Source organism: Manacus candei, unplaced genomic scaffold, assembly GCF_025592945.1.
Source record: "Manacus candei isolate 608988 ecotype Guabito, Panama unplaced genomic scaffold, ASM2559294v1 h1tg000011l, whole genome shotgun sequence".
NCBI lineage: Eukaryota > Metazoa > Chordata > Aves > Passeriformes > Pipridae > Manacus > Manacus candei.
This window is the reverse complement of record NW_026138059.1, coordinates 21,872,934-21,898,659: the sequence shown is the minus strand read 5'-3', so window position 1 is coordinate 21,898,659 and position 25,726 is coordinate 21,872,934. Positions and strand designations below refer to the sequence as shown.

At 35.4% G+C, this 25,726-nt stretch overlaps 1 protein-coding gene and 1 long non-coding RNA gene across 6 annotated transcripts in view; both read right to left on the bottom strand.

Annotated features, from left to right (window-relative positions):
* MYO6 (myosin VI) overlaps positions 1-25,726 on the bottom strand; it is a 107,259-nt gene that overhangs the window by 31,521 nt on the left and 50,012 nt on the right. For all 5 annotated transcript variants that reach the window (XM_051778008.1, XM_051778011.1, XM_051778007.1 and 2 more), the window contains exons 9-18: positions 25,400-25,564; positions 19,892-19,972; positions 17,068-17,248; positions 14,417-14,561; positions 6,706-6,863; positions 6,078-6,169; positions 5,547-5,619; positions 4,547-4,674; positions 3,447-3,542; positions 1,232-1,405 (exon numbers count right to left, since the gene is read on the bottom strand). In XM_051778008.1, coding sequence (XP_051633968.1) covers positions 1,232-1,405; positions 3,447-3,542; positions 4,547-4,674; positions 5,547-5,619; positions 6,078-6,169; positions 6,706-6,863; positions 14,417-14,561; positions 17,068-17,248; positions 19,892-19,972; positions 25,400-25,564 — 1,293 coding nt within the window. The remainder of the gene's footprint in view (positions 1-1,231; positions 1,406-3,446; positions 3,543-4,546; positions 4,675-5,546; positions 5,620-6,077; positions 6,170-6,705; positions 6,864-14,416; positions 14,562-17,067; positions 17,249-19,891; positions 19,973-25,399; positions 25,565-25,726) is intronic.
* Positions 22,111-25,393, bottom strand: LOC127466800 (uncharacterized). Its single transcript, XR_007902864.1, has 2 exons — positions 24,229-25,393; positions 22,111-24,197 (listed from the first exon to the last, which is right to left on the bottom strand). It is a non-coding gene; the product is annotated as an uncharacterized LOC127466800 (long non-coding RNA).

Here is a 25,726-nt window from a genome sequence, read left to right as displayed (position 1 = left end):
TCCTACTCTTCCTGCCCCATGAAAATTTTACTTCTGGCTACATAACAACACATCTCCAGAAGGTCATAAAGAGAGTACCCTTTGTCAGACTGACCAATAACTTGGTGCTCACTACAAGAAATACAATAGCCATAAAACACAGTATAGACCCAAAGCAGTGTGCTGCTACCTGTCCTTCCTGTTCTTCAGCCTCTGCATCTTTAGAGAACAGTTCCAAATGCTAGCCACAAGATACAATTATGCAAGAAGGAATTCATCTTGCAGTCTTGATTCAGCACTTAACCTTGATATGGAGTGAAATACTCTTTTGCTACTGGTAGTGTCCCACTCTACAAGAAGGTTTCTTGGATTGTCTAAGATACGTTCCCCAGGGACTGCAAGGAGTCTAGTTAGGAAAATGATGTGGGTTTATGGTTGCTCTAGATAAGGTAGCATACCAAAACTGTTGCCACACCTGACTTGAAGGCATGCAAATCCTTCATTGGATCTGGCCCAGATGTGTTGAGAAGAGCTCTTGCTGAAATTGCAGCAGCTCTACCAATGCTAAATCCAGGAGATTGAAAAATTTACCTGCGGCCCACGGTGTGCCTGCTTTTCATCTCTTAATTCCCCTATAGTTCTCTTTCTAGCCATCCTGAGCTGGAATAGTCCAGCTAAAATAAAACTGCTGAATGAGAAAAGGATGTAGAAAAAATTTGGAGAAGACAAGGTTTGAAGGTCAGCTTTACAACAAGCAGAAGAAAGGAGAAAATGAGGAGAAGCATCAGATTCAGGTATTGAGAAAGGAAACATTCAGCACAATGAACATCTTCCTGTGTAAGCCATGACTATATTTCAGAAGAGGAAAAAAGTGATTAGGTTAAGTATTGAATTTTAAGAGTGGTCAACTGTAGTGATTCAATACATCTTCTAGAAGGCATAATTAATTTCAATTTAAATCTCAAAACATTAAACATTTTGAATAAAGACTTCCATGTGGCTTTGCAAGATTCTGACTTAAAAATCACTGTATAATCTCTGTAAGGACTATTATGAAAGATATTTTCATCAGAAATGCATAGCACATAACTTGAGTATACTGGTTTCTTATAATTCCACAGAAAAAAACCCTGTCTTTTTAACAGAATTTTCTTTTGAATCTTAAGCTACTGCTTAAGGTTCTACTTAATGCAGGTAACTTAAAACTGGCATACATTACAAGAAGATAAGACTCTTTGTTATATGATGTTACCTTGAATTTGTTTCCCACACTGATGAAACTAAGTTTCCCAGCTTTTTGTTTGGGATCCTTGTTGTTGTTAGTGTTAGCTTCAAACAACTCTCGAACAAACTTGTCCTTGGATTCACATATAAGAGATTGAAGGGACATGTGCAAAGCATCATTGTTTTTTTCCACAAATTGCATCTGAAAAGACAACCCAAGAGATAACAGCACATTTGTTTCACTGCCCAGTTACCTTAGTCTAATAAGAAAACTAAAGAAACTAAGTCACATACTAAATTCAAAAATCAGCAAGAGTATGTGGTGTAAATACTCACACATTATTCCAAACAACTTTTCAACTGGATATACAAAACACTAATGACAGAGAGAAAAGACATTTTTAAATTTGAAGGATGTTGTTGGAATCATGAAACCCAAAGTAAGGTTTAGTGCCTTTTAAGAGATCAGTTGTGTATTTGATAATGACTATCTTTGTTTCCCTTTCCAGGACTCAGTACATTGTCACCTGAGAGTTCTGAGAAGCTTAATTCTTCACTGCTTGTAATATCATATAAAATCTGTTGTGAAATGGGAATTAATGTTCACACTTTAACTGGTATATTTATACAGTTTAGAAAATGAAATGAAAACTGGTTATTTTAGTAGTACTACGACTATTTATGAACAGTTGGTTTAATAAAACATATTGTCCCTTCCTGCGAACTTTATCTCTCTGGTTTATTTGAATTGGATCACTAACTTTCAGAAGTCAAGAACAATACATTACATGGAAATTCAGAGATCAAGACACCAGAATCCAATTTCACATTAACTAAAATCTCAATAGCTTTTGGTGCAACTTTAATAGAGACTTTGATATTAATTAACAGAAGAGGCCAAGACTACTTGAAAGAAAATGTCAATTTGCCAGATATCCCATAAAAGGACTTAATGGTGATGAGAATCAAAGGACAAACGCAGGCCTCCAAAGTTCCCTTGGACCATGAAAACACAAGACTAGAATATGAATGCAGCCAAATGAGCGTTCTCATCATAAATCAGAATGTGAGAACTGCCACAAGAGCAGTGAAAAACAAATAACAGAAGAACAAGGCAACTATAGTCCAAAAGTTTTAAGGCTCAAGCTAAGTAAGCCCTTCTGAGGGAAAGGATAAATTAAGTCTAGCTTATTAAGATAGTTCTGGACCACAGCTACCTCATATCTGATTAGCTCTGATAGATAAATATATGTAATCAAATCTGTCACTTCTGTTCCTGAAGACACTCTCAGGCATTATTAATGTATCATGATGAAGTACACAGTTAAAAATAGAGCACCTGGAACAAATAAAAATTTTTCCAATTTTACTGGAATTCCGATTTTTTTATTATTTTGATACTGACTCTGAGCAACCTCAGAAAAATCATGAAGGTAACACAGACTTCAACTTTCTTATTTGTAAAAGGACCTACAGAATGTGTCTACTTCAAAACAGCACAGCAATCATTATCACTCAAAGTATTTTGAAATAAACGAAAACAAACCCTTCAAGCACACATTTTCGAATGAGAAAAAAAGGTCTTTGGAAGTAGCTTCCTTCATACATGCTGCAGTTACAAACCAGAACAACAAAGCATTATGGATCTTCATTTTATCCTAAACTCTTATTTTTAAAAATTGATGGTATTTCAATGTTTTTGTATTATGAATAGTAGTCCAAAAGGTACAAGAATCTGGAATGTATTTTGAGGGTAGCAATTTCAGGTATTTTGTATTCTTACATGAATGAGTCCATTGCCAGCACAAACTGAAAACACGAAGAATTACGCAGTGACTATTTACAAGGATAAGCATGCTAAGCATGCTTCCAAAAAGCTATTCTTCAGTCTAACAAAACTTTTCGATCACACAGTATATTTCTCGCCCTAAGATGCAAACATCTTTTGATGGAAAATTTGCAGTAGATCATGAATCAATATATTTAATATTGACATCATAAACCTATATACTTGAAACAAACTTTTACACAAAATATATCAGTAAAACTGTCTGTAACCTGAAAAGTTAAAAGAAACTGTTAATTCTGATAAATACTCAAAAAATTAGTTTCAAAGTTAAGAAATATCAACTTCTGAATTGCTCTTCTGATGAAAGTAAATTTTATCATTTAACCTATATACACTGAAAAATATAAATGTACTACAAAGCACAACAAAAATAGTGTTTCATGAGTAAAATTACCGTCTCATAGCATACTGCTCCTGCAAAGTGTCGGATAATAAAGCCTTCGTCGTCCCTGATATTTCTGTGAACAGCCAATTTAGACTTCCTAGGAATCTGGAATTAAGAAGTTGAATTACAAAAGAAGAATTACAATGGAGAGTAAGAAAAAGTTTATTCTTAGAACACCACCATGATCTACTGGGAACACTAGGTATTAAAAATTACATTTCCTATAAGTACAATTGTGATGATCACTACCATTCCTGTTCAAACCACGATATTCCAAAACCCTAATTTCAGTCTCATTCACACTTTAGAAACATCACATTCAAAATACAAGTCATCAGGATTGCTAACACCAGTTAGTGGATTTTGGTTTTGACTTTATTTGCCAATTTCCATACCATTCATTCCACAGTTGATGAATATGATTCGACAGAAGCTTAAAATATGGCTTTGGATGGTATATTTTAACAGGCAACCGCCGAGCTGATCATAAACATACCGACAAAAATGTTTCATTGCACAGCAATCCAGGTAAGTGGAAACTTAATGAAAGACAAATGGGTGACAATTTCATTTGGCTTCCCTTGTTTGTGTTTTTTCAGGTTTTTTATTTGAATTTCAACAGGATTCATTATTTAAATTGCAATAATTTGCATTAATCTTCCATGAAGTGCTCTATGTTAAAAAATAAATCAACAAAACGGTCTTCCTGTATGATCTCTGAAGTGCTAGCTAGATACTCCACCTGAGTCAAATATTCTCCAAAGCAAGCAATTTTTAAAGGGAACAACAACAGTTCATCTGATATGAAACAATTTAAAATGTGTTTTTATTTTCTATTCATGCCTTACCTGTTAATAAACTTAAAATGTAAGTGAAGAATATGGCTTTAGTTTCAGCAGGATATTAGAATTTGTTGAAGACTTAAGGCCTTCAGTGAACTTTCCATCAAATCTAATAACCAAACTTGTCCTTAGCAAACAAGCACGGATTGTGCAGACAGGTATGGCATGAGATTTCTTAGGAAAGGTTTTCATTAAATTGAAGTGCTACTATCAGCTGTTCCAAGAACTGTTTTATTAAAACAAAACAGACAGCAAAAATAAACGTACTGAGAGCCTGAAATGGTCCTTGTGCTTTTGGTGCACAACTGAAGTAAAATGCTGATCACTTGGTTGGGGAAGGCGATTTTCTTCATCCAAAATATCCAGTACACCTACTAATTTTGCTTCAATCAAATCTATTAATAAAACAAAATATAATTACAAAAACTGAATATATAAACTCATATCAGAACTGAACATTGCAAGTGTAAATGCTGCTGATCTGATTCTGTATAAATGTTTGTAGGGAAAGTTGTTCACACAAAATACAAGACGTCATTGCAAATTAATTCTGTATATCTGAATTGCTTATTTAATTGATATCCTATACATACCAAGTTCTAACTCCTAACACATGCAACAAGGGGGAAAAGGATCAGGTATAGATTGTTTGATTTTTACTCTCAGTCTGAGGTTGAATTTAGTCATCTTAATTTCCAATAGGTGCCTAAATATTCCTACGGTATGATCATAGGTCTTTATGGGATAATTGCTTAGATTGTTGGGGTTGTTTTTTTGTTTCATCACACATCAAAATTAGAAGCCTAATACTTCCACTGACAACAGAAGCCCAGGGACTAAAACAAAATGCATTTGTTTTAGGAAAGGCAGACCAGACTCTGAGCATATATTGGTGGTTTCACAACTTTTAACAAGTGTATTGCCTTGACCTCTCACCTACATATACAAAAGCCCTTGAAAGCCAACATAGAAATTCATGCTCTTGAAACTGTTAGACACAACAATTTTGTAGCTTTTGAAACTTTTTTCCATTGTCTATGAAACTGTTCTTGTAAGAAGAATTTTTACTACATTTTTCTTCTGTGGAAAGAAGAAATATCTAATGCTTGCACTGAAGCAATGCTTATGAACTCTTATGATTTTGAATTGTATGAGGCTATATATAAAATCATAAAATTACTAGTGTTATACATATTTTGCCTCTTCTGCTTTAAGCTTTTTTCTCCATGACATCAAGGAATAGCTTAACATTTCAAGAAAAACCTACCTATACAGTCCTGATTATCTACATAACGCACTTCATTAACCCCCAGGCCTTCTTTCTGGTAAAGTTCTTGTTCCTAAAGAAAAAAAAAAAGTAATTGCTAAGAGAAAACACCACTCATCATATTTTTATTGAATAAACATGAAGTAATTTTAAAATATAGGATGAGTCAACATACATTTGAGAATTTCCTTACATAGCTTAATATATTCCAATGTTGCCACCTTAATGATAAGCCCATGCATCTAAATATTCCTATTTGGTATGAGAGATTGTCCAGAGTGTGGGTAACTCATTTTAATGAGGGGAAAAAAAGAAGAAGGAAAAATATTGTTGGTTTTCAAAATGCCATATTCTTTTCTGACATACCCAGATGTCACACAGTGTGAAAACTGATTTTTTTTTTAATTCAAGCATAATGTGCAATCTTATGAAAACCAGAGTTACTGTAGGTATCTCTTAAGCAAAAAAATAAATGCTCAAATACAACAGTAAAAAAATAAATCCTCAAATATAATACTAAATACATCATACCTCTTTCAGAATTCTTTCATTAAAAAACTGTTGCAGTTTCTCATTACAGTAGTTTATGCAGAATTGTTCAAAACTGTTGTGTTCAAAGTATTCTGAAAGACAGAAGATAAACTTTTATGATAAACGTTCCAAGAATTTATATTAAACAGCAAATAAGAGAAGCTTCACAATGCTAATATTTAACATGTTCGGATCCATACCTGTTTCTTTCAGCAAAATGAAACCTCTTACAGATTTTCAAGTTGTACACAAGACAGATCTAAAAATATTGCAGTAGATCGTACTTCTAAGACAAATGACAGGCAGTTGGCAGTAAACCAAAGTAAGATGCTACCATACAGAGAAATTGTACCAATATGTCCTTGTGCACCTATGCTTCAAAAGGCTGGCACAAGGTAACATAGCTCTAAACACCTGAAAATCAAAGATTCCTTTGAACAACATTAGAAGGGCCAGAGCACACCACAATACATGCCCTGTTCTGAATCTCAGGGAGCTGAAAAGGACAGAAGCTTTACGGGGACCTTCAACACCAAAAAGAAAACTCTCCCACTCCTCGTTACAGAATTTATCATTGAATCTTTGGTGGCAACAAGTGAAAGCTAGAAATAACTTTAAGTTTACTTACCAAAACCTGCTATATCTAGAACTCCAATGAAGAAAGAAGAAGTCTCAAATGGAAAACACTGGTTTACCCTTTTCACTACATGGTCAAACAGATGACTATACACTGTTTTAGCCAAGGCATCACGAGCATTGTTTGCTTGTTCCACTTTCAAGGGCACCCTAGAAGAACAAAATACAGATCTTACTTTTCATAATTCCTTACTCTGAAATGCTGAGATTGGACTCTAAACTTAAAACCAGCCTTTTCAAATACTGCAATTTAGGACACAAAAAACCCCTGAACTCTAGGCCAAGGCAGAAAACAATCTTGCCCAGCCAGACTAAGCATCTTACCTGTAAGAAGAAAGAAATGTTTCGCTACCATCAGTAGAAATAAGATTCTGATGCTTTCATAATTATTAGATAACTAGAAACTATATTAACAATTTCCAGACAAAGATACTTAAAATCTATACATCTCCATCTAAAAAAAAATTTCATCTATTTATTTATGAGCTGTTTGGTTAGAATAAAGCCTACAGTTTAGTTTTTGTTCTGACATCTTTGTCTCTATGCTTCTGTAAGGGCTATAACTAAGGCTATAAGGCCATAGGCAACAAAAGTAAAAGTAAAAAGTAAGAAGTAAGGCAGTGTGTTCTCATGGAGAAAGATGCAATCCCAAAATAAGGATTTTTTTAAAACACTGGAAGAAGGGGTCTTTTACTAGATGAGAATTTATTTTCACCCTCTTATTTATAGACCTTTATTCTGCATAATTTATTACAAGTCTATATCATAATTTAAAAGTTATATTAAAAAAACAAAACCCAACAACAATGCCATGAGTCACAGTTTCAAAGCCTATGAAATGCAGGAGGAAACTGTGGGAATATCAGGAAACTATAACCACATGTTTAGATATACATGTAATAATATATATAGCTATTTCATGAACTCAGCACGACAGTGACATGCTTAGAATTCATATATTTCAAAACACACTTAACCCCCTCATATCATGGATAAATACATTCTGCAGGATTTTGGTTTTTTTTAAGAAGGTTTCAAATTAACAGATAAGAGTGCCAAAACTAAGGAATGGTTTATACTGTACACCAGAAGTAGAATAGGAAAATCCATATAAGAATAAAGTGTTAACGAAGTGTTTAAGAAACAATATGAGGTGATTACGAAAAATGAACTTTTGGTTTTATCGTATGACTGCAAACTGCACTTGGGTCCTAAACATGTTGCCAGAGAATTTAAAAGCAAAAGTCCCACCAATCTGAAGAGAATCAGATAAGAACAGAATGAGATTGCCAAACTTCACAACTCCACAGTATTTTTACATGTCAATAATAAATATAGAGAGGAAAAAAATTAAACTGAAATACTAATAGCCCTTTGCCCAGACAGTATCAAAATTTCATACATGGAAAGGTGGCCTCCAATTAAGAACAACTATGGGTATACAAAGTCTTTGCACAATACCGTATCATGACACACAGATATATCCATTATTAAGTAAATAAAAAGAAGAGATTTTTAGAGAAAAACAGAGAAAAATAATCCTTCAATAGTCCTTGTCATGAGGAATACAGGATGGATGGCTGTATGCCAAAGACTCTTATGCTTTTTCTAAATATCTCGATTAGCTGGCTTCATAAAATATATCACTTCTCCCCATACAAATTCCTATATTACTTCTCCCGATATACCTTGCCTCTCTTATGTTTAGACCATTCAGTACTACAATAACAATAAATAACAAGAGAATAGTCCAGCTAAGGTGGTGGGTAACCAATTTTAAAACTCCTCAAGCAGGCAGCAAAATCTACCTTTAAAAAAATCTCTTATCAGAGCTGTTTATTAAGCCCTATGTCCAAGGTACAAGATGCTCCCAACGCAGAACTGTGCTGTCATCCAACCAGGTTGTTTTCTGTGCAGAAGGGTACAAAAACTGGCAGGTCAGAGAAGGTAAACTTAACTCTACACAGCTGTGCTGGTTCTTGCTGGAGTGGGGTTTATTTTCTTCACAGTAGCTGCTATGAGACTGTGTTTCGGATTTGTGCTAGAAACAGTCTTGATAATACAGGGATGTTTTTGATACTGCTGAGCAGGGCTTGCACAGAGTCAAGGCCCTTTCTGCTCCTCACCCCACCCCACCAGAGAGGAAGCTGGGGATGAACAAGAATTTGGGAAGGGACACAGCCAGGACAGCTACAGATGGACATTGTATACTATGTGGAGTCACGCTCAGCAATAAAAGCTGGAGGAAGAAGACGAAAAAGATGATGTTCAGAGTTACAACATTTTGTCTTCCCAGCTTTGCTTTGATTGTGTGCGTGGCTTTTGCTTTACCTGTTAAACTGTCTTTATCTCAACCCACGAGCTTTCTCACTTTGACCCTTCTGATTCTCTCCCCTATCCCACGGGGAAGGAGTAAGCAAGTGGCTGTGTGGGGCTTAGTTGCCAGCTGGGGTTAAATCACAACAACAGCTTACCTATATTGCAGCATTTCCTTCACTTCCTAGAATTCATAAGCACTAAACTAACTCCAAATTACTATTTTTTTATTTTTTCAAGGATGATATTTCTGATGGAGAAACGTGAGACTGATGGAGATCATTTTCTATTGTGACTGGTAAGTCAGGGAAGCAGAGGCTCTGTACACTAAGGACATCTGCAGCTACAATACATTAGATAGTAATTAGCTTTAACACACAATCTTGTCTTCCACTAAGTATCTCTTCACTTATCTTAAGGTAATGAGTACTGACAGAAATCTTATCTTATAAATAGAAGGCAGGTACCTTTGTATTCTGTTCTGATACGTTTAAGAGATCAGTATACTAATTCCCAACGTCAGCTGCAGGCCTATTATATAATACAATACACTAAAATCATTTATGGTTTCCATTTACTTTTTTAAACAACATGGCAAATAGTCATACCTCTAGAGCATGTGTTTACAAAATGGTCCTGTTTTGCAAAATAGCAAATTCTGCCATTATTAAACAGAATTCCAAAGACTGCACAAAACCTTACTGTTAAATTTCATAGTATGCAGCAGAAACACATGGAAAGAAAATGTAACCCTGCAATGTATTTTGCTCAGATGAAAGTACAGAACCGCAAAGCAATGCTGAAAATGCACTGAGACAGTAGAAACACAAGAGCCCTATTACAGAATTGACATTCAGACCAAGTAACTTCCTTGTCATGAACTTGCTTTCCCTCAGCTCTTCCTTTCCTTTGGTCTGCAGACAAACAAATGAATATCTTTCCTCCTCCTGTTTCTTGTCTGAACAGGAAAAGATAAATTCTCCTGTCTCCTTTTTACCTTCTCCCCCTCTCCTTCATCCATGAGCTAACTGTAAGGCACAAGGAAGAATTTTTTCCAAATTCTATGGTCTTTGTTAAGGCTGCAACAAAAAACCCTGTTTGGTCTTCATGCTAATTTCTTCACCAAGGTTTCCACTGATCTAGAGTCTGAGGCCTAGGGGAAAGCACTCTGATGGGCTAGATTTAGGCTGTGTGCAATTCCACACAGTTCCCAAACATCTTCCAGAACAAATAAAATTCAATTAAAAATATGTATAATTTGCCCATGGCTGACAACAATTAAGGGAGTGAAAGCAGGTGAAGCGATACCCATCAATTACTGTCAGCCAATATGGTAACTGGTTCATAAATAAAATGGCCTGGATGAAATAAATCTACCTAGTGAAAGACCTATGTAACTAAGGAATATAAGCAGCACACTTATAATTTGAGAAAAGCTGAAGTTCCAAAAACTGTAGAAAAATATTTCTCAAAAAAATGTTTTTTCCAACAGAGGCTTCAGTACCACCACTAAAAAAATGCCTTCTGGTAGAAAATCTACTGCAAAAGAAGGTGAAGGACATGGAATGATGGAAATTAATTTTTTCACCCTGTAAAATAATTTTGTGATGATGGAGTCCTCTTTGGAAGTCTTTATGAAAAGGGAGAAACTGAGTAAGAGAGTGGCACAGTACATTTACAGTCTAAGAGAAGTACCAGATTTTGAATCCTAACACATTATTTCACTCTGCAAACACACTTCACATGGATGGCAAAAACATCAGCCAACAAGGTGATCATTATGTGCTTTTGGGAGGCAAGGACAGATAAACATAGTGCAGCTGTCAAGTCTCTCTGCCAGTATTTTTAATAAAATTCAGAGACAGCATTTAGCATCACCCTCCTACTATTCCTTGTTGGCCCAGTAGAACAAAGCCTTTGTTATACTCTAAGCACAGTGATTTCAGCCGAGCTATTTATTCACTGTGACCTATTAGCACTCACATGATCCACTTGCACACAAAAGGTCCCTAAGAAAGAGAGAGAGAAATGACTAACTCTTTAGGTTGCTGGAACAAAATAAAACAATGTACTTGTCAAAACTCTAATATTAACAGCAATCAAATAGTTTCTAAACTACATTACCATAGAAGAAAAATTGTGTCTATTTAATAAGTATCTAAAATAGTCCAATCCACTTTCCTTGTACATGCAGTAGGCCACACAAGAAGAAATTGCTGTATTTATTGATGTACGTTTGCTTTTAGCTGCACAAGTTTAGCAAATGCTAGAGAAAGAGGCTTAACACATTAATCCTTGAGACAGTGGGAGTCCTCTGAATTCATTTTTGACACCCCCAAAATAAAACACTGGGGGGAAAATAAGATCTGCTGGCACAAAAACATAGCTCCTTGTGTTTGCAGACTTTTGAAACAGTACACTGCTAACAATGCCCCAAGTTTATCAGGATAAATAAACTGAGCAGAAAATTTTTAAAGTTTTAATCCAAAGTAAACTTAAAGCTGTAACAAAACCTGTATTTGTTCTTAAAAAACTTTCCTTGACAGTGTCATTTGGGATATGGTGAAAGGGAAGCAGTATATTATGATGCATTTCTGCTTCAGTGCTTGATATGTCCCACCAAAAATTCTCAAAAGGAAACTATACAGACAAGCTTTATCTATGTGTTATGTATACAACAGCCAAAACCAATCTGTTCTCAGAGGCTGAATCAGCAGTTCACTGAGAGAATTTCCAGTGGAGTGCCATCTGAGTCTGACATGGATGCAATTTGTTCAAAGTCCTTCTGCTTCTATTTAACACTTCTACTTAAAAGGAACATGAAAGTAAGAGTATTTTCAAAAAACAGTCTGAACTAAGAAAGCAAAAAATCTTAGTAGCATTACTAGCATACAAAATTATTTTCACAAATTGATAATGTAAAAATCCAGAAGATATATTTCAGTAAAGGAAAGTGTGTAGTGCTATGCTTAAGAGAATTCAAAAATACAAATGCAAGATGGAGAATAACCAGGTATGCAGTAAGTTAACAGAGAAAGATCAGCAATTATGGTGGATAACAACCTGAATTGAGTAAAAAACGTTACTAACGTTCCAAACCTGCAATTCTCATATTGCCATGCATTAATATGACTACCATCTGTACTGTGTAATATATAATTTTCTACTCTAATGTTATCCATAATACTGGTAAAGGCTTTCCTGGGTGAATATATCGAAGAGTTTGCTGTTGATTCGGCCATGGTCTGGAAGAAAGAAAATAGTAAAACTTGGAAAATGTTGACCACTGGAGGCACTTTGTCCTACAGGACCAATGTCTTCCTACACTAAAGGTTGTAATAAAGAGAAAAAATTATGTGTAACTTTCCATATTATCTGATAAGGCACCAAGATAATAGTAACTAAAAGTACCCAATTTCTAAAAACTGGACAGAGGCAGGGGAGAGAGAAGGAATTTACAAAAACTCTCTGGAAATGAACTACTGAATATTTTATTACAAGATCTAGATCTTGAGCTTTTAACTGAAGGCAGAATAACACATTTACCCGCCCAATCATTACTTACCATTTGTCACTGCATTATAACTTTTTCATGGTAGTCACTATGAAGTTCTAGCTCTTGAATATCTGTTCTTTCAAAGTACAGAAATAAGCAGACCACCAAGAAGTCTACTTGCTTGCTCTATCTAGAAATACACCTCAAACATCAGCTATTTGGTAGTAATGTTTTTTACTTGAACAAGAGCCCACACCTGTGCTAAACTTAAGACTCCTAAATACGAGTTAGTTCAGAGGTGCCTCTGCATTCCCCTGAAAAACACCCCATGGTGTTCAAACTGCACAGGATGTCCTGGTTGATTTATTATGCTAAATTTTGGCCAGGGAGATCAGTTTCACCCTGGAGATCAGGAGGTGGGCACGGAACAGTATTTCCACTATAGCTATTTCTTCTCTTCAACAGAATGAGCTCTTGACCACAGCAACTTTCACTGCTCAAATCCCTTACATTCCTTAAAGACTTTTTTTAGAAGTCAATGCTCTCAAATGCCCAAAGACCAATTTTTCACCTCAGAAGTCTGACATAACCTGAGCACGCATTAACTAACAGCTGCCACCTTTACTGGCCACAGTGACACACCAAGGTTAAATCGATCATCTGCTACTTTGTTTCAGTCCATAAGTTTATGAAATGTTTACAAATGCTTCAATATAAATAATAGTTATAAATTTCAAAAGACAAAATATGCAAGGAGTCATAACTCTCATGGTATTGATATGTTACTATCAGTACCACGTTTATACATGTTCTTTGCCATTATTCCTTCTCCATGTGCCTACAAGAAATCACCATCCTGCTTCTATGTCTAGGAAGTTACTTTGATAATAGCTTCAGGAAAAAAAACCAAATATTTTCTATTAAAATTATCCTGTTCCACTATTTTTTTTATATTTGTGAAACATTATTAACTTTGCAGTCAAGCTTTTAAGAAACATTTTTAACTTTGCAGTCAAGACAAAATGTTTGTATACCAGCAACAGCAAGAAGCAGCATTATTTCTGGATTACCATTTGCAGTGGACTTTTTAAAACTGAAACGTGATTTCAGAAGAATTAGATGTGGCAAACACAGGGGCACTGATTGTTCAGCTGTTCAGAAAGGTGGATACAGTACCCTCTAATTAAAGTATTCCAGCTCTAATTTCACAGGGCAGTGTTCAGAGGAGCACTGCGCAGCCCTCATGACGAGAGAGATTCAAGTGTCTTCTGAAATACTTTAGGCACAGCATTAACATTCCTTGATACAGTGTATCTGTTAAATCTATCAGTATATCAAATTTTCTGTGTAGGCTGTGGATTTAACAGGGTGACTGCTATACTTCTTTAGCCACACTGACATATGAGAGGTTTTATAAAACCTCATAGTGACTTACTCAAAGCCTTTCTTTTACCAAAAAAAAAAAAAAAAAAAAAAAGCCCTTTTAGTCAGATGTTATACAACTGCCATTCTTCCGAGTAAAATTTTAAAAAAACCCTCCAATGTCCTAAAAACAATGAAACAAGCAAGCCTGGGCATATAAAAATGTGCACCTGGATCAACTGGTTAAAATAAAAAAAAAATTTATATATATATTTACATATATATATATAAATTTTAATATATATATATTTTTATATATATATGGACTGCATATGTATATGAATATATATGATATATTTTATAAGCATTATAGATGAATGTACAATTTATAAATATGTAATATAATGTATATATGTAATATAATGTAAATATGTAATTTAATATATATAAGATCTATATTAATATAGAGAATATATTTAAGATCCATTTCCCCCTCTCCCCCGGCCCGCCCCGGCCCCGCCGCACTCACTTGATGACCGTGCCTTTGGCGCCCCCTGCCGTCGTGAGCATGACGCGCGTCGTGAGGCTCCCGCGCAGGTCGTCCTGGTCGAGGCCCAGCAGGGCGGCGCAGCGCTCCAGCGACGGCTGGCTCCGCGCCCGCGGCGTGCAGCCCCCTGACGAGAGACACACCCACCGCGTCACGCACCGCACAGCATCCGCACCCCTGAGCGGCGATACACACACACCGCGTCACGGACCGCACAGCACCCGCGCCCCGCGCACCGCAGCACGGCAGGGCAACAGCCGCCAGCTCAGCTCTAAGGAAAATACTGGCCAGCGGTGATCCTACCCTGACCCTGCTGGTCATCGTCCACTAACGTGTCATGTTACCAGTGAAGGTAATGTCAGTTTTGAAGGAATTAAAGGTTTGCCTCTGGAAAGTACTTCATATATAGTTAAATGGGAAGAGTCAGTTTTGAAAACCCGAGAAAATACCACGAAATAAATGCAAAAATAACCCCCTGCCAAAAACTACGCACGTAATTCTGTATTTCTAGAACACTGTCCAGGCTGTTCAAAAACCAACCTGCTCATAGGGAAGCACTATCCCAAAATGCAGAAGTGCTAACACCTACAAACTAGCTGTAGTGACTTAAAACTTCTGGACTTAGATATTCCTGTAATCCTCCAGGCCTCCTTGCTATGCAGCAGAAGTGCCTGGCATGGCAGACTCCTGCCATTTGCATTTCTCAGATAAAGGTATGTACACTTCCTAAGTAAACAGCCAAGAGAAGTGCTCCCTTTTGCTCTCTGCACCTCAGCCCTCTGTACCAGGACTAGGCCAGCACAGATCTCCCAACTGGAGCACAAAACACTTTGGGAAAATCTAACAGTTATTTACATGTATTTCCTGTTTTTTTGCAGTAAGAATTTGTTCACAGTAAAATTTATTTCTACAGGTAAGCAAAGAGGCCAAAAGGGATAAGTAAGTAGTCAAACATCACTTGAATTCTTTCCATTCCTCTACAATGACGGGGGGGAGGAAAGGGAGTCCTTAAAAGTTTAAGGCTTTTGTGACTTAATTTTGGATGCTCTGAAATACCGTCTGACTTGTAGAAAACAACTTTTGTTTGGTGTTTCCCAGAAAGCAGTAACAGAACTTGACAGAGTCTCTGGTAAGAGACATAGTGCCTGGAACAGTTGGAATGCACACCCTGTGTGAACACACATACAAGGTGAGAGCAGAATAAAGCCAAATGCAATTTCAGAAGTTCAATAATTTATTCCAGAAGAAAAATTTCTCTGAATTTCAACATTCAGAGAAGATAAGTTTTCTGGTGACCTTCCCTTTTCTAAACCCTGACTTTCCTCACCATCCGTGGTTCCTCCTCTTCTTATTTGTTTGCCTCCTGAAACTTCCTCTCCGCTCACATTTGCACCTTTTTCACTCTGTTCCACCTTGTCAACCCCAAAGTCCCAACTCACAAAAGACCCAAACAGGGAAGCTCCCTGAGAAGCTTGCTGTTGAACTCCATGAAGCCATTATCCTTCTCAACCCCTGCATCTTTCAGATTCATTCACATTAATCATGTTCATTTCAGTCATTTTTGTAAAGATGGAAACATCATGAACTGACACTGGGGAGGTTCTGATTCAACCTATGGAAAGGAGATGAGGAAAAAAAAAAAACCAAAACAACACCTCCTCTGTGCCAACCCTAAGTACCCAGTCTGAATTCAGCATTTGCCCAACTGATGGGATTAGAGACCTCCCATGATCTCTTCTGAACAGAATGTTCTGTACAGTTCCATGGTGATTCTGTGCTTGGGGTCAGGAGCTAGTGAACCTGCGAGACTAGTACTCATTTAACTCATTTAAAACACCTATTAAAATGTTCTTTGGTATGCCCTTCCAAACAACTTTACTAACAGCTATACATACTTGAAGCAGGACCAAGAGGAACCAGTATCTTGGAACTCAAGGTAAAGACCTAGATGCTTCTATCTTCTACTATAGTTATATTTGTAGTACATCCAGACCATGCGTTTCTTCAGGAATATATAGACAGCAGTTCTCAATTTAGAGAGGCTGATTTCAGTAGTAAGGTAAGAATGACAATCCCCAAAATATCAATTCTCCTTCCTCCACTTTCCTGCCCATTCTGCTGTTAAGTCCCAGCTACACCTGTACTAACTCATCTTGTGAGCAACATCTTAAAATTAGGAAGTTTATATTGCCCTAAGTTTTTGCTGTAACTTTTTTTTTCCTCACCTCTCAAAATACTACCATGATGGTATTCTTGGAAGCCAAAGGACATAATGCCTTTCCCTACAGATAGTTTCTAATTACAAGATATTTTCATGAGGTTAGTGAGAAGTTGGACTTTAAAATTATCATTAAAACACAAGTATGATTTTGAGACACAGAATGTCTCTTTCCTTTATATTAAACTCTTCACTGAACATTTTCATTGAAAGCCTACTTGCTTTTAGAGCATGTAAAGGAGTACAATTTTAAAACAAGTAGGTAAACTTGACTTCAAAAGGGGGTGAATTAAGACTGAATTACCCTTGAACACAAAGCAGCTTTCTAAAGCCATAATTCACATGGAAAGGAAACATCTCTAATCAAGAGACATTTCCAGTCTTTTTACAGAAAACAATTTATGCTTCATCTAACCTGATGTACTCCCAGCTTCCTCAAAATCAATATTTCCAAGATGAAGGACACCAGCCACTACTCTAAAAAGATCAAGTTTTTCTTCATCATCCAGTCCAATCTTTTTCATTGCTGTGCACATTCTGTTGAAATCTCCATGATCATCTAACAGTGGATCCTTCAAGGAACCTTCTTTAAGATACTATAAAACAAGATAAACCACAAATTTAGTAAGCGATTTGAAGTAGGTAGGCAAATATTTCCAGTCAAGAATAAGCCATTAAAAAAAAGCATAAAAAAGCATGCCAAACTAGGTAAAAAGAGATTCGAGCTCTTCATATAATACAGGCTTCGCAAGGACCCTAATTTATTTTAACTTGTTGATACTTCAAAGCACGATCTTCAAACTTAAATTTCAAAGCAAACTTCAAACTATCTTCAGAAAGCAGAAGCTGGAGAATGTGACAGCTAAGGACAGGGCAACACGGGATAGCAAGCAGGAGAAAGGAAGACTTCAGCTAAGAGAGCTATCAAAGCATTTATACAAAGGAGTCCTTCGAATCCCAAGCAGTTGAAAGAAGATCGAGGTCCTTGTAGCAGGATGACAGAATAACAGGCCATGGGAAAGGACCATAGGACAAATCAGTTATCCCTATTCTAAACAGAATTATTTAGAGAAATGTACCTGTTAATATTTGCTGCTAATAAAGAAATAGAACTTGCAGTGGTCTAGGGGTTAGAAGAATAGCAGCTATGTTCTGAAATACCAATTTAACATTTTGCTGATTTTTCTGATTTATATACATAGAAAGCTATTTTAACTATAAACGAGTTTAAACAGTAGATAGTAACACATCTGCATGCAATCAAGAGACTACCTGAACATGCACAGACTGAGCTACGTTTTTACAGTTATTTTTAAATTTTTTTCAACTAAAAAGAATAATTAACTAAATAGAAGCCTTGTTAATGTCCAATAAGCTAACGTCATTTTTATCAAAACAAAACACCACATGCATCTGAAAAATTCACTTCACACAACATGTAGGCACATCAATAACATTAAACTACATGTTAATTATGTAAAATGATCACCTCATCTTCCTGATAAGGAAAACACAAAAATAATTGAAGTATTAATTGACTATTCCAGCTAATTTATTAAAATAAACAATCTTAGTATTTTTTTATAAAATGACAGAGTAAATACTAAATTTCCAATTTAAAAAGCTCAACAAGGTAATATATTTCCTGTTTAAATGGCTAGACTAGGTTTAAATATCATTGAACTTTGATCCTCTATTGAGCCTTCAAATTGATACACCTGCAACATACAAGTATTATTGTATCAGAAGTTCCAGTACTTTATGTTTTACATATATTTTCAGAATTATTCTCTACGTATGCTTTAGTTTAGACAACACTTATTTCAAAGTAAGTCTTCTCCTATTTCAAATTAGGTTTTTTAGAGGACAAGTTTTATGACAGAACACCCGCCTGTAAATCATATCAGTAACAGAAGATTGCACAGGTTCATCTCCCAGTAGCAAGAGTAAGTGAATGTTGATACTCTATGCCTACATAAATGACCTGACCAGCGTTGCTACAAATCTTCATTTAAGGCAAATTGGGTAATCTGAGACAAAATCTCCAACCCATATCATAGCCTATATGCCTGACATGAACAAAATAAGCTAGGAGCTTTCTGCCTCACAGTAATGTAAAATCACTCTCCACCATCCCTGATTATAGAAAATAGCGTACGTTTAAGCAAAAGAAATCAGGATTATGTGCTCAGTGTTACAACATACAACCACTAGAAATCAAGGAGTAAACAATGCTGACTTGAGGAAAGGAAGTATCTATACTGTGTCTCATAGCTAGGCATGAGCTTCAAGACCAAGTTATCAAAATAAAAGAGATGGCATGGTGATTTGGTGGAAAGAAGCTTTTGAGTAAAGTTATTTTTGTATTTTTGCCAATATATGCAGCTTATCCTGCTACGGAATCACAAATATGAATTTGATTAATATTTGAAATATCTTCCAGCTATACAAATGAATTTCATTCTTGAGGTATGAGTAGATGAAAATTTTATTAGAGAACAGAGCAGAAATTTAATTATGTGTTTAAAGAACTTCCAATTCATATATACTATTAATTCAGAACAAATTCTTTAGTATCCTCATGTAAACAAGCTCAAAGGCTTAAATGCTAAAAAATCCTGGTAATTCCAGTTCTAAAAAAACATAAACAGAGATGGAGCAAGAGGACATAAATGGTTTTAAGTTTCACACTTTCTTCCAGGAAATGCCATGCTCTGACATAACTAGCCATTAACAGCATGGGGAAAACAAAAACCATGAAAGTGTATCAAGGAGGAGAATATATTCATGCTAGAAGTGAGGTTGAGTTATAACTGATATCTGAAACAGTTTGGAGCATCCCTTCACAACTCCAGATAGTAAAAATGGCTCTGGGAAAAAAACATTGCTTCTGACTTATTCTTAGCAGTAGTAAGATTTTAAAAAGGAAAATTACAGAAAGTCTTGGATAGATTTTTGTTTTCCACAGAAGACAAGCTGCATAATTTAGCGTTAACCTTATTATAAGAATGAAAAGGAAACCATTTTATATACACTGTTCTGCTTGGGATTTTACGATGCATGTTAAAATGTATTTCTAGGACTGAACTCCAAAACAGAGATCTGAATAGAGCAGCTTTGACAGTACCCATTAGACCTATAAAGATGTGTAAAATTCATTCCATTCTGTAAAAGTATAATAATTTTCTACTCTATCTGCATTAGTTAATAATATAAACTAACTGAAGATACAAACATACCTCAGGACTCTTGCGATTTTGCAAAATCTGTTTGTCCGTTTCTTTGTTAGCGAAAAATCTGGTACAGCCTCGATTTAAATACTGTAACAATAAAAAAGTGGAAGTGGATACTTAAAGACAGAAGTAAGGAAAATGTATGCTTTTATTTAAGGCTTGCCCTACATAGCTTGATTTAAACATATGATACAAACAATACAGTAAGTAGTCAGAATTCATTCCTTACAAATGCATTTATTTACATCTACAAAATCAAAGAACTGCAACAATAACAAACTTCTGTTGAAAGCTTCTTCATTTTGATAACTAAAATACTTTTTGACACATTGGGATATTAATTTTTGTTAAGTCACACAATATTTTCCTAATGTTTGATTCTATTAAACCTATTAATGGAGTCTGGGATTACATAAAAGACACCCAAAATTAGGAACAAAAGAAATTAATCTTCTGGCCTATGTATAATACCAAAGTACTAATTTTTTTCCTCACCAGTGAAATATTTCTATAAGAGAGATATAATGTGTTCAAAAACCTGAAGAATATTAAAAGCTTGTAACATGCTACAAGCAGAAGCCTTATTCAAAACCTGGCTTCTGATATACATCTCATGTTGTACAGTAAATTCAGATTTACTATTTAGTAAATCATAGTGAATTTAGATTCAGATAATGACTGCCCTTTTCAGCAAAACAGGATTGCCAGCTTTTTCTTTCAGATTTGTTCAGCTGAATGTAAGAACTCTGTCCAAAAGCTTGGACAGAGCCCTTTGTCTAAAGGAAGTGAACTGATTCTTTGCTCTTTGGTTGAACAACGATGATGTTTTCAACTAGCTGAACACAGACAATTCTACACTTTGATTAAAATTTATATGCAAAATTCTAAAACCTCAAAATATTCTTCAAAGCATTTCTAACAGTAGAAGAAAACATGGTGACAAATTTAATATTAAAACAAAGTGACAACTGTTCAAAGTTAGCTTTGAACACTGAAAAGTGTTCTTTATCAGCCAATAAGAATGCAAAGCACAGCATATTTTAAACATGATATATCCCTAGATTACAGTATTAGTAACACTATCCCAGAAACTGGGGATGGGAAGTGAAAAAGGTCATGATCTTCAAGAAGAGAGTGTGAAAACTTATCTGACTGGCTGAGAATGTGAACCAGCATGGTATTCAATTATAATGTAGGATACATTTAATCACAAGATAATGGCTTTCACTGGAAAGCTAAAACCTGAAGTAAATTTACATACTAAATCAGGGAGAAATTATATTTTTAAAAGCACACAAATACACAGCTTCAGGTTAGCATATAGAACATCTAAATACCACTGTACTTGGGTTTTGGTTTATTTGGGGTTTTTATAATGAAGTACAACATCCCATTATAACTTCAGCGACCCGAACATAGGGCAATCTGATCTCTCTTCCTGAAATTTAGATCTGAAAAAGTTCAGCTTCAGCTGAACTGTACTCCAGGTACAGATTTACTGTGCAGCTTTACTTTCACAGCCATGTGGTGCAGCCTAGGGCACCTCAATCTACAATATTCAGCACAGGGTTACCTCATGACTTTGAATTTCTGAAAACATTTGCAGAGGAACCTAAAACACAAGCACCCAGTGTACTTAAGAGAAACCAGGTTTGAGTCTTAGAATTCAAGCTGGCCCTAATTTGGACTGACTTTATAAGCTAAAAGGCACAAGTGGCACAATAGAGCCAATGCAAAACTGTGGCTTTAGGGATGAGTTTTTTTTAAATAATCAATTTTAGAGTATGAATTTTTAATAATTTTTTTTGTCAAAAATATAGCATTAATATGAAAACATAGATCAATCATCAAACCTTGCCTAGTATAATATCACTATCTGTTGTTGTTGTTATTATTATTGTTATTGAAAGATGGCATTTCTATGAATTCTCAACCAGAAAACATATAGTCAACAAAACACAGTAAAAAAAAAGTGACACAAGCATCCTTATTCAAAACCATTTTATGACAAAACCTGAAGCAGCAAATGAGAATGAAGACATAAAAAATAATCTTGACAAAAGAAATACAAATTTAGGAAGCAAATTAACCTTTTACAGTTTTGTTTTCCTAAAAGTCTCCTATAAAATGATAATTGATGGAAATTCAGTGCAATTCAACTAATAAGCTTTAAGTATATTTATATTAATTTACATATATACAAAGATGAAAATTATCCTAAGGGATAATTAATCTACTTTAAGGGGGAGAAAAAACAGTGGTAAAATTTTTTCATTTAACATGCAGAATGGATCTTTCACATGCCAGGAACTCAGGATTAAAATACTAATTTATGGTAAAGCAATAAATATTCTTAATGGAAATTAAAGTGCCCGCTGCAACTTTAGTAGAGGTAAAAAAAGAAAAACGTCACGGTGCGATAAAGCTGGTGTGACTGTAAACTCTTTATAAATGAAATATGCAAGTAAGCATCTTCTGTAAAAGAACTCAGGCTGTTCAGTGCTGCACTGCACCAGCCTGATTTTAAAAAGGTTATATATAATTCTGACCTTGACATCTGCAACCTTGGGGGCTCTCATGAGCAGAACTTCTGATTTTAAAAAATTCCCAAGAGTGCGTAGTGAGCATATGCAGTTCCAGAAATGAAAATCTATTAACTTCATAAGTTTTAATGGAAAAGTGGCTGCGCAATAAAAATACATGTTTGAAAATTTGTTCAAGATTTTAGCTTTAAAACATACAAGAGAATACTGTGCAGAATAATTGAGCAGTAGAGAAGAAAATTTTGAAAACTAGCTCCGTATTATACAAAAATAAGAGGTGTTGGCTGTTTTTAAGTATTGTGTTCATATTGTGTTCATTTCCTTCTAGAGAATGGAAGTAGTTCTTTCCTAATAAGCATCGGATCAAGTTTCCATCACACAACTAAGTACAGATAGATAAAACAGAAGAAGATACAAACTAAATAGTTAAAGAAATAATGTAAGCTCTATGAAGGCCCCTAGGAACGCCTTGAGAAAGTAAGGAACCTGTCCTAAAATACTGCCATGGCTTTTACAGAGCAAGATCACCTTGATGCCACAGTACAAATGATCAATGTTGCAGCAGCGACCTGTTTGGTCACCAGCATACACCCACCTTCCCCACAGTGAGTGCTTTAAGTTAGGTCTCGCCTATGCAACCCGCACTTTGCACAAAGCTAGTAGGAACTTTGTATACTTTAAGGCTCTAGCCCTCTTGGAATTCTGATGAAAATGAGTACAAAAGATATTAGGAAAAGTAATAGATAAGCACAGTCCAAGTTTTATTTAGAAATCCAAGTAGGAAGATACATCAACAAAGAAAACAATCTACACACTAACATATTTCTTTGTTAGCAGTGCTTCTCATTTAAGATCAAAGAAGTCTAAAAAGATGACAGTCATTTAGCTTATGTCCTTGTAATTCCACATTGTTGTGTTACAAAACCCTTCCAAACCCAAGGGATTTGGTCTGTGTATTTTAGAAATACACAAAATTCTGCTTTCATGACATTCCAAGCCAAGCATAAGGCAAGAAATGGTAAGAGATGGAGATAAATGACAGAACATAACCAAACAACTGACCAGTAGGATTTGATTTACCAATTATGATTCTTTTCAACACAGCACATGGTGATATTTATAGATATTTCAAGTAGATAGTTCAGGTGTGATTGTCAGAAGGAAAAAAAAAACAGAACCAAACAAAAACCTAATGATTCATTTAAATGTAATTAAATAGCAGGAATGAGTGACTGAAGGCAAGAGTTTTCAGCTTCTTAGCAAAATTGGTGATGAGAGTATAGGATGTGAATAGGCTTGGAAGGACCCTGAAATGGACAGCAGAAGCTTGTTTTGGAAAGAAAAAGAAGGCATAATCAAGGGAACGATGAGAAACAGCTATATCAGTAAAACTGCACTAGTTGGAAAAGCATTCAATAATGTCCTTTTCTCAAGGAAAAAAACTCTGCAATAATTGAAATGTAACATACTGAGAAATTAAAATATAATATTAAAATAAGGGATGTGGTTGGAAGTCACTCAGGCAAACAAAAAACAAAAGAGAGAAAAAACTTTGACAAGAAGGGAAAGAAAGCAAAAGGAAACCACGTTATTTGTCTATCATGACTAAAAACAAGTGAAATCTGAACAAAGAGAAGGGGAGAAGAAAGAAGAAAAGTTGGAGGAAAAAGTAAAAAGTTAAAGTGCAGCAGTAAAAAATAATAATAATAAAGTAGTGAAAAATGGGAGGAAAAGAATGCAAGAAATTAATGGTAGGAGAGAAAGCCAACCTGTCTGTTGGTTTGCTATTAGAAACATAACACAGAATCAGGGTTAATCAGGAGAAAACATATAATCTCAGAAAAGGCAAAACCCCTAAAAATAAAGCATGGAAGGAAGAAGGGAAGACAGTAAACAAATCAGAAGTCACAAGAACAGGCAGACTGGATTGAATTAAAAGGCCCATATTATCCACCCACAACCTCTGCTCCAGCCAGGGCTTTTACTGTTCTTTTCTGAGTTGGGATGACAAAACTGTTTATGTTATTTAGAAATATGGATGTATATCGCTGTAACTCACTATTTTATTCTCTCTTCATTTCCTAACAACTCCTAAAATTTTACTGTGCTTTCTTCCTGCCACTGAACATTAACCTAACATTTTTAAAGAAGTATGCACAAAGATCCAAGTCATTCCCTTCTGTTTAAGGTCACTTTCATTTAGGTATACTTTAGAGTATTATATGAAGTACTAGTTTTATTTGCATTCTGTTAGCTTCACCATTGCTTGAGTGATTCGACCAGTAACAGGTTGTAGAAAGATTTCAACTGAAAGGGACTGATGAGTCTTATCCTGTAACGTGGAGTGACCATAAAGGACAAAGTATGATGATGATGCAAATAAGAGGCATAAAACTGGAGTAGTGCAAATGTCAGTCTAAAATGTAGAGTATGATAGGAAAAAGGTGGAACAGTGTAGAAAAGACAAGTGTTGTGAAAGCATACAGACTGTAATAGAGAAATACAACCATCTTTCACTGTGGTCTGATCCTTGGTGGCAAGCATGATGAAAACATTTAAGAGAGAGAACTGTGGAACAACACCTATGTCTTCCTAAATGCATGGTTGGGATAGGAAGAAATAAATGGAGTTTTAGGACTTGAAATACAGATTACCCACAGAACAGTTAGATCAAGAAATTCACACGTTATACCTCTAGAAGAGTCCATAACATCATTACTAGCAGCTGGGTATGCAACAGTACATGTTCTGGAAAAGCAAAGATTCCTCAATTTTATGACACAGAGAAAAAGCATAGGAATTCTTCCAGTAAGGAAAAATGTCAGGCAGCTTTATTTGACAAAAACAAAATATAATTTTTGTTAGCAATGAGTCTGTTCAAGATAATACATAGAGATTTTAGTATGATCCATGTGAAAAATCCACGTATGACAATATTAGAAGCTTTACAAATGCTGATTCTGATACTCACCCTAAAGTTGTCAGGAGAGCTTAGATATAGTTTTTCCCTAATGTCTTCTGGAGCACCAGCACAAAGCCTGTAAAAGATATGATAATTCCTCTCTTCTTTGCCTTGCACACAGATCCTAGATTTCTCCAGAAGGTAGTGTGATACAAATCCACCAACCACCGAGTTCTAGGAAGAAGAAATATTTTTCTGATTATCTGAATATTTTTTGGATTATTTGAGATTCAGTTTTTCAATTTACGTTTGTCTGATCACACTGCTCCAAAGAATATTAAAATATCTCTACACCTAATACATACTAAGATTAGAAAAGAAACCATTGCCTTTACC